This window comes from Rutilus rutilus (genome assembly GCF_951802725.1).
Source record: "Rutilus rutilus genome assembly, chromosome: 22".
Taxonomy (NCBI): domain Eukaryota; kingdom Metazoa; phylum Chordata; class Actinopteri; order Cypriniformes; family Leuciscidae; genus Rutilus; species Rutilus rutilus.
In genome coordinates, this window is record NC_140227.1 from 15716898 (window position 1) to 15726631 (window position 9734).

At 38.8% G+C, this 9734-nt stretch overlaps 1 protein-coding gene across 1 annotated transcript in view; it reads right to left on the reverse strand.

The window, feature by feature from the left end:
- lrig1 (leucine-rich repeats and immunoglobulin-like domains 1) overlaps positions 1-9090 on the reverse strand; it is a 38777-nt gene extending 29687 nt beyond the window's left edge. Inside the window, exon 1 of the mRNA XM_084394601.1 lies at positions 7971-9090. Coding sequence (XP_084250727.1) covers positions 7971-8161 — 191 coding nt within the window. The 5' untranslated portion in view covers positions 8162-9090. The remainder of the gene's footprint in view (positions 1-7970) is intronic.
- Between the last annotated feature and the right edge of the window lie 644 nt (positions 9091-9734).

Here is a 9734-nt window from a genome sequence, read left to right on the forward strand (position 1 = left end):
TTTCCAACCAGCAAATTGCTGAAGATTGAGCGTAATGAAACCGTCAATCTCGTCATTCGCACGCCGATTACTGAATGATGTTCTTATTAGTTTCCACTACAGAATTTTATGGGCTGAAACGGAGACCAAATACAAGGTTAAACAACAGCACGATTGTCAACAGCTCTGTCAATCGTTAGTGGTTGGAGCTAATAAAGAGGCGGGAAGTATTAGTCATTGAAATGTTTCACTGCTATACAGCCAAGCAAGACAAAAAGCTCATTAGACTAGATCTCCTCAGTCTTCACGGGGACCTCATGTTTGGAGAACTGACCTATTCCTAACCAGCCAAAAAGGAAATGAGAGTGATAATATAATCACAGTGTATAATTCTCAGTCACTCCACTTTGTTTAAGCCGCTTTATCTTATCAGATAACACTAACTTTCACACCTTCAGGCTGACCTTTGGGGCATAAATCACATGGTCGTTGTAACCATACAGCAGGCTTAACTAACGCTCCAGTTTTCCTGTGAGGGTTGATTTCAATGTCTTAAGTCTTTTGTGGCTTGTGAAGTCCAAAATGTGAGTTTTGTGGCTCTTAGGCCATGTCTGGCAATCTATACGAAAGTTTGTAATCAGTAAAAATGTCTTAATGTTTTTGAAAGAATATTAAGCTCACCCAGGCTGCATTTATTTGATGAAAAATACAGTAATATTTACGTATTTTTAAATAAATAAATGTAATTTATTACTGTGATGGCAAAGCTGAATTCTCAGCATCGTTACTCCAGTCTACAGTGTCACATGATCCTTCAGAAATCATTCTAATATGCTAATTTGCTGCTCAAGAAACATTTGGTAAAAAAAGACATTTGCTCAAGAAAACTATTGTGCTGCTTAATATTTTTGTGGAAACCATGACAATAAATAAAAGAATGAGCCTTTTGAGATCCCACCCCAACTTCTTGTTTGAATAACAAATATTTCAAGATAGACAACATCAAGTTGTATCATGGGCTCTTTAATGATTAAAATAGAGTCTTCTTAAGCTTAAATTCATGTAGAAATATTAGAGTTGAATAAAATAATGAAAATGATCATTGAAGTCTGACAAATTAAAATCAATGATAAAGCTTTATGAATTCAGCTCTAACTATCTTTTCATATTTGTCTATCATTATATTTCTATATTAAACAACTGTTATCTATTTGTGATTACCACTATTTTATTAGACAGCAAGTCAGAAAGGCCAGAAAACCTAAGAAATTAATTAATTAAACCTAACCTAAATTAACTAGAGCCCGACCGATATGGATTTTTGGGGGCCGATGCCGATATTAGGGAGTAAAAAAAGCAGAATGGCCCTATATAAAGTGTTATAATTATATAAATTATTGGAATGTTGCTTGATGTTGTAACATAGCATTATATGCAGAATAGGCTGACACTGTGTCTACACCGGAAGCAACAGCTGTTTACCCTGGACGCGACAAAGCAGAATGAGGCATCAGTTTACTGTCGGAGATTTGTCTGTCGCTCGCGCCGCATCCAGTGTAGACAGCGTCACTGATTATAATGAGTTCAACCGTCTTTTGTTGCATCGTGCCGCTCGCGTCCGGTGTCTTGTTCAGGCAGCAACGGTCAAGCGGTGTCTTAACGGTAAGTTGCTAACTAGTTACCAGTGCGGTGGTGGCATGAGTCTATTGAATGGTGATTTAACGCTACGTTGTCACCTGGTGAGACGCAATGCTATAAAGTAAATAAATAACGCCCCCGTCTTTTACTCTCACGAGTATATCATACTCGTTTGCTACATTAGCTAGCTAGACATGTTTCATACCTTGTCAGTGTTTTTAAGTTTTTCCCTCAAAGGGCCATATCATGAGTAGAACGCCAGAGAGGCGACCTTTATCTATCCGTCTATCTTTATCACTGATAAGCAGAGTGTGAACTTCGGTCTTTGGAAGTGTGAAATGATGTCAATGATGGAGCTTTATGATGCAGCTGGAAGACAGAAGCATCTTTAATGCACCCTGTTTTAGAGGGCCATAAACTAGTCAAAGAATAACTCTTCTGTCACAGCACTGAACGAAGGAGAGCGCGAGAGACCAGACGGACAGACACTTGCTTCTCTGAAGCCGCACAGCTTGTGCTCCTCTCTCTCTTTTTCCTGCCATAAAGACCATTTACAGCTGAGCAACACCACTGATAGTGAAGCCAGGAGCTTCTGCCGACAGTCCAAACAAAGCACAGAAAAGGGAGCGAGAGTATCAAATCTAGAGTGAAGATGAGATAAAGATCATCAGGAAGTGAACGCTACACGGTGGGAGAGAGAGAAATTAAATATGAGGAAAAAAAGCAACAAACAAAAGTAACATGAAGCTTGAATCCAAGACAAACCAGACACATTTTAAAGACATATGACAGAAATTGGGCACTGGAGCCAGTAAGAAAAGGTTCTCTTCTTGCCCCGGGCTGAGCCAGAACCAAATCTACAGATGGATGACTCACACTTGACTATATACACATTTGTTTCAATTGATAATTTTCTATCATTTAATGAAAACCCAGAGTTTAGACAGGGAGTGTAAATAAGTCCTGCATAGTTACAGACCAGCCCGTGACAGACCAGCCCTTGACAGACTGTTCCAGAAAACTTCAAAGTGAACAGAACAAGTGATCGTTAGATTACAGATTTACCCTGCATATGGTTTATTATCTTAACAGAAAGGAAAACGCTGGAGTAATTGCACTACTAGCTCTACGGAAACATCAGAGCGGTCAACATCAGCAGTATATTCATCATGTACAGTAGAAAGCGTGTATCAAATTTACTTTTGTGACTATGACCAGCAGGGTCAAACCTTCATACGTATGGGAAAATTCAAACGCAAAGAAGGTGAAATATTATATACATGTATAACAACTAATATTATAACGAAATTAGGGCTGTAGCTATCGATTATTTAAGTTAACGAGAATTCCACAGATTATTCCGTTGAAAAAAAAAATGGTGGTAAAAAAAAATAGATCCAAGTTAACAACAGCCTTTAAAATGACTTAAAATACAAATATATAATAACAAGCAATAATAATTGGTTCAAATAAAGTATCAAAGTAAGTAATAATATGGGTTTTATTAATATGGGTGTGATAATGCGGTTCATGGATTCTTGTCTGTGAAACGCGCCACTTCCGGTATTTTGCCGGTTACTCGACACGGGTAAATTGCAATTGAAGATTTTTTTAAATCGAGGAATCGCTACCGCTCTAAACAAAATGCATCCAAAAAAAAAAAAAAAAAAATTCTAACTTTCAGTACAATTACTAAAACTAAAATGATTCTAAAATAACACTGATATTGACTAATCTATTTGGACACAATGAGGGTGAATATAATTATTATTATCATCATCATTACTACTACAAGACAGCAGCAGGGCAGTTAAACATGGGAATGTTTACAAAACCCACTACATTACATTAATCCTCATGATCACAAAAATTGCTAAATCCTAGATCGACAGAATATACATATCTACTACCTATATGCCTGCTCACTAAGGTATAACGCCATACAACTTCTGAAAGTATATGCAGTATGGGGTTAGAGGGGTAGTTTGTCAGTAATGGTTCCACAGAATGTTAAATGGTGATTTTAGTCTCCAGACCAAATGTGCAGGGGGTGCTCTATAAGGCCTGTTTCTCTCCAATTCTCTCACCCCTCCCCTTTCTTTCACTCTTTTTTTTATGTCTTTTCCAGATCTCCAAACTCTTACCAGATGTACAGAATTCACAGATGAGTCATCCATCACTTCTTAGACACTTAAACAAAGGAGGGGAGAGAAGGAGGTGCTCAAATGTGTCTCAACAGAAAGAGAATCTGGAATATTTGTTTGATCCTGTTGGAATTTCGATTCTGGTCCTAGCGTGGCTGCCATTCCCCTAACCGAGACATAACAACACTCATCTTCATCTAAACTAGTCCAAATTGCACTTACGCGGGGTTTTGGAAGCCGTCCCACTCGCAGTTCACCGTTAAACGGCTAGTCTTGTGTTTTAAGCACGTTAACAGACAAAAATGAGCAGGGCATAAATCAATGAATAAAAAGTCCTTGAATTCATGGAAACTCCTCACGAGCAGTGCTAACGGAAGGTGCCGTTAACCTCTGTGCCATGCAGGCCAAGCTAAACAACGGCAAGGCACTCCTTCAACTCACAATCCGATAACGCAAGCAAACTCCACTCCAGGCTACTGCACACACCTGGAGCAAACCAGCTCAGCTTTTACATATGTTTTGTGTTATGCTGTCAAAAATCTAGAATGCGAGTTGCTGTTTTTGAATGCGGCCCAAGTCTACAGCAACGGGATTAATAAAGCACACTGCTCAGATAACGAATTGAACAAGCATCAAAAAACGAGTTCGACTGCTGATGACATACTCTGACTGGTTTCCACACGTTGAAAGAATAAACAATGGGTCGGAGAAGCAGATCGAGATCTAGAAGTTTCGTCAATGGAAAGCAATGGACCGTGACATTGAACTAAACTCTTGTGGCCCGGCCAGAGACGCACCGCACCCTTCACGTACAGGTTTACGCAGCGGCTCCACAACAGGTGACAGGGACCATAAAGAAAAGACCAGTGCATAAATCCCCCTTCAGGGTGGTGAGAAAAATCTGGCGGGCTGTTTACCGACCCTAAAAGAGGGGGCCAAACTACACTCACACATGTGGCAACCCAGGTTGCACACACAAACCAACCACCACCCCCTCCGCTTTCAAAACAATCAGGAGGGCCACCAAAGGGTCGTTGTAGTTAACTTTGAGAAATAAGACTCATATGGCTCGTTATATCGAGCCAAACTGTTTCCATCACCTCTGTCTTCACAGCAAGCACGCTGAATAAACAGGCAAAATCAAAAAGCTATTTAATTAGAAATGTATCTCATTTATCCTGAGTGCAAAATTGCTAATTTCTTTTCTTTCTTTTTTTTGTGCCATTCTTTACTTCAGATGGATCAGATGCAGGAAACATCTTTAATGGAAAGTAATTCACAAGGAATTCAGACAACTTTTTCAAATTCGCAGATGGGAGGACTGTGAAGCCAGTAAGATTACTCATAATATTCATCAGTTAATTCAACCGTCTCCTCCAGTCTCAAGTTAAAAGGATAGTTCATCCTAAAATGAAACCTGTCATCGTTTACTCACACTCATGTTGTTTTAAACCTATAAGACTTACTTTTTGTCTGTGGAACATAAAAGAAGATAACTTGAGAAATGTCTCAGTGTTTTTTTCTTTTCTTTCATACAATAGTCAATAGTCACTAAAACTGTTTGGTTACCAACATTCTTCAAAATGTGTGTTCTGCAAAAGAAAGAATGACAGATTTGGAACAACATGAGGGTGAGTAAATGACAGAATTTTCATTTTGGGTGAACTATCCCTTTAAGCCCCACCTTGAGTAACTCCATCAGCCTTTATCTTAATGGAGTCTTAAGGCCCATATCTCAAAGTTAACTTAAATCCACAAAGGCTCGTGTGCGAGATGGTGATGCCAACACCTCGCAGTTTCCTATTCGCCATCAAGGTCTCTGCAAGCCACGGGGGAACCATTAAATAAACCAAAAAAAATAGAAAAATGGGCAGTATGGAGAAACTATTTGGACAACTGGAAGGTATTAAGGCTTGATTTTATACTCAGGCTATGTCCTCAGGGTTTTTCCAACCAAAGGTTTTTCTACTCTTGATTGATATATTGCAGATGGACAACCCAAAAATATATCTCTAGCCTTAAAATCCAGCTTCTGTTGGATCTGTCAACGGGAAAGCAGACGATAAAGGGGCATTAAGATGTTGGAAACGATGTTTGACGCTCCTTGGACGAGTTTGTGCAGCATGGTTACGCAAGCAACAGGTTTGATGTCACAAGCGCCTTGACTACTTGTGAATTGCCAGAGAGGCGGACAAAAGCTCTGAACATGAATAGCGACATGTGAATAGGGACAGTTGTAGGGATTAATGAAGATAAATAATCAGCATTTATGACAGACCACAGTTGCCCTAAGCTTTTGAGAGAAAAGCAGCCACTGGTTAACAACAACACAAGCCAGTTGGTTTGGGGTTAATGCTGTTGTTGTCAATAAGTTGATTATTTAAAAAAAAAAAGTTAACATCTGCAGAAATAAAAGTGTTGTCTTTCAGTCAAAAGTGATATAACCACTTCTGCTACTAGTTTATTAAATGTTAAGACATTTAAAATGGTTTAACATACCAATTTGCCAGTGTAATACAAAATGAATTAATTCATGAAATCAAAATTGAGACCATACTTTCCCAATATTATAATTCATTTGTGAAAAAAATCCTATTTTGCCAACGTCACCCTCCAAACCCTCTTATTTTTCAGCCTATTCCCTCCAACCACCTGTCAAATAGAGACCACTCTTTACTGAACATCCAGTTTTGCTCAGAAATATGTCACATTAGCTTTCCACTGAAATCGCTTTAAGCATTTTAATGGTATAGGGCCACGAACTAAAGCACTCACGCAGACCAGGTCAAATTACTCGGCAGTAGGTTAGACAGTCCTTGAGGCAGAACATCAACAGATCTACCTGCCCAATCATTCCCATCTAAAGCCTGATATCTTGTGTAATGAATGTTTCACGGTCCTATCAGACAAAGAACGATTATGCCAACAACCTTTGGTAGCCTTCTCGGCTTCATAAAGTTATCTGTGGTTGTATTTGTCTCCATTTATTTCAAATAAAGCCCAATGAAGTATCTAACGCACGAGGCCCGACTAAAATTTGACAAATCGGATCATATATAATGCAAAACAGATAGCTTGTGACTTCAGTTGATGCTTCCGTGTTTAAACTTGAGTGATAACCGCCTGACAAAAACAAGGGAGCTGCCTTTGTGAAATTGACAAAATGGGTATCTGTAAAGTAAAGGTGTTAAAGATAATACTGGGCAGTAAAATATTTCCCTTTGAAAACGATATGATTGTGATCTTGAACATACAAACAGATAAAACCTTAGTGATTGTCTAGGCAGTAGAGAAGAGATACATTACACTAAAACAAAACACCCAAAAAGACATCTTTAAAAATGTTGAAGACTTTTCACGTTTGCTGCATGATGTTTCCAACAAATATTATATCTTCATAAAATAATCTTTCAAATATATCTGGGAGTTCTACGACAGATAACCATAAAATAGCTTCTGCCACTGATCTACTTAAACTTAATATAGGGTAATTTTGAGGAAAACAATAACATTTTAAGTTTATCATTTAAAAACTAGACCAAATAAAATGTGAAAAAAATAAATAATAATCACTTAATTGGATTATCAATGCCACATGAGTAAACTTCAATGTTTATGAAAAGTATATCTGAAGGTAACACCTTTCTGAGATATAGATAACTTTTAAGATTTTAAGTAGATTCCAATCCTGTTTTCTCAGAAACATAAACTTTCTGAGCACAGCCATTGAGAGATATTGAATTATTATAAGCTTTATCATTTATTTTTTTCTTGTAGCCTACACTAGTCCAACAATATTTAAATGTGACTTCAAGGGACATAATTACTTCCCAGCAAATGCACAACTGAATATGTTCGTTGCTTCATGACTTTGACTCGTATCAGCAGGCCTCCCAAAACTGTCTGTCAGAGTTTCCAAACTTATGACATTAACTAGCAAGTCATAACCTGGCAGTTCACAACCAGGCCGGAGACTACTTATAACTGATACCTTGTTATGATTTTAATGCGAAGTGAAAAACCTGTTAGTGCTTAAAAGTAATTTAAATAAGTATGTAACGTGGTCATTTGTTATACTGTGACTTTTGAGTCAGTTTCTTCACTGGATAACTTCAGTCACGGGTGTTAAAGAACTTAAAGCGTGTTAGTTTGAAGAGAATGTGATTTTAACTAGTTATTTCGTTCGGACGGGACAGTTTGTGTACTTACAGATGCACAGTGCTCTTAGGCAAGTCTTGAGGGACATCGGTCATGTCCAAACGACTGCAGTCGGTCGTATCAAGAGTACACGTACAGTTTTGAGGACACGGTGCGCCATAATTGATTAGCAGTTCCAGCGTCAAAAGCCAATAAAACACATGATATGAAAGTGATCCCATCTGTCCCAGCCACGCCGCCATTTTGTATCCAGTTGTCTCAGCGCTTAACCACTGATCACTCTCTCATCCACAAACGGACAGCTCGGGCTTATTGAGTTTCTCAGAGTTCGAGTAATTCGCCTTCATTAAGGTGTTTGTTTACCCAACGGTAATATCACATTATACTGCGTTGTTTTTGGGCAATGCATCAGTCCTGGACTTGAAAACGGTCCCCAGTAAAATTGTATCTCCCCTGCTGCACCACGTAAGTAAATCAAAGGTGAATCACGACGAGGCAATAGAAGAAACTTGTCCAGAAGCCAAAACTAAATGCAGTTGTCCTTAAAAGGTTGAAAAGTGGGTCTGGATGGGAGATAGACAGGCGCTTTGTTTTGGCAAGAGAGATCCACTGGATCCGATGTAGTTTGTGGAGTTTAATCGGCAATAGTGTTTCAAAAGTTCTTATAATGGTTCGATCCAAAGTGATTCATTATTATGAAAAGTAAAAACATGGTAGATCGTGTCCATTAACTCCATACGAGCGTGCTGAAAGAAAATCTGGGATCATCGGCGCTTTAAAGAAACTTTTCCTCAGGGAAAACCGCACTCTCTAAAAAGTTTGAGGCTCTCGCTTCTTCGCGGATTTGAAATAAAGTTTCCGAACTGCGAATGCGGGATTTTGGATCACTGTAATGAATTATAATAAAGCACGTTTGAAGCGTAACAGTTCCAGTAAATCCGTCCGACTGTTGTGAACTTTGCTGCTCTCGCTCGCTCGTTCGCTCTCTCTCTCTCCAGCAGTCCTGCTCGCGGTAAAAGGAACTGGGAAGCTTTTATCTTGATCTCGTTGTACGGTCCGAAAACTCCGATAATTCACAAATTCAGTTCGCACTTCTGACCGCTTCCACCGCTTGTTTCCCCCCTCCCGGACTTTACTTTCTTTTTAGACGTTCTTTCGTCCCACGTTGGATACATAAGAAGTGATAAAGATTCCCTCATTTTGCTTCCCGATTGGCGCTTGGAGGATGATTGACGGCCGAGCTCTGGATCTCATTGGCTGCGTTGGAGCGCTCAGGCGCCACGATTTTGGACGTGCCAGGGCCCAGCTGTCAGTCACCTCGCGTTAGCCCCGCCCATCTTTCCCACCCAGAGTGCGAAACTGCACCGCCTTCTTTCACTCTCATCTCATCTTAAAGGGACAATGTTCAGGGCGAGATGTCTTTTATAGTGTAATATAATCTAATAATTATGATATTATATAGAATGTTAAGCACGAGAGTGAAACTTTTGTTTTGATCTATTTATTTATTTATTATTTAATAGTTCACATTTAAAATACTTTTTCTTGAAGCTATAGGCTAATTATGTAAAACCTACTTTGTCACATAAAACTTTTTACTATTTCATGTTGAATTTCTTGTCAAATAGGCATCAATGAAGTTACCTCTGCCAAAAGTTACCTCAGCTATATAGTGACAAAATGAATAGGGCTTTCTTTTATGTAATAATGTGAATATCCATCCGGATTGCTGATAAATATATCTATTCAAATAAGTGATTCTACATTTTGTCCTCTTTAACCTAAATGGTATTTGACAGGTATTTTGGCTTTCTA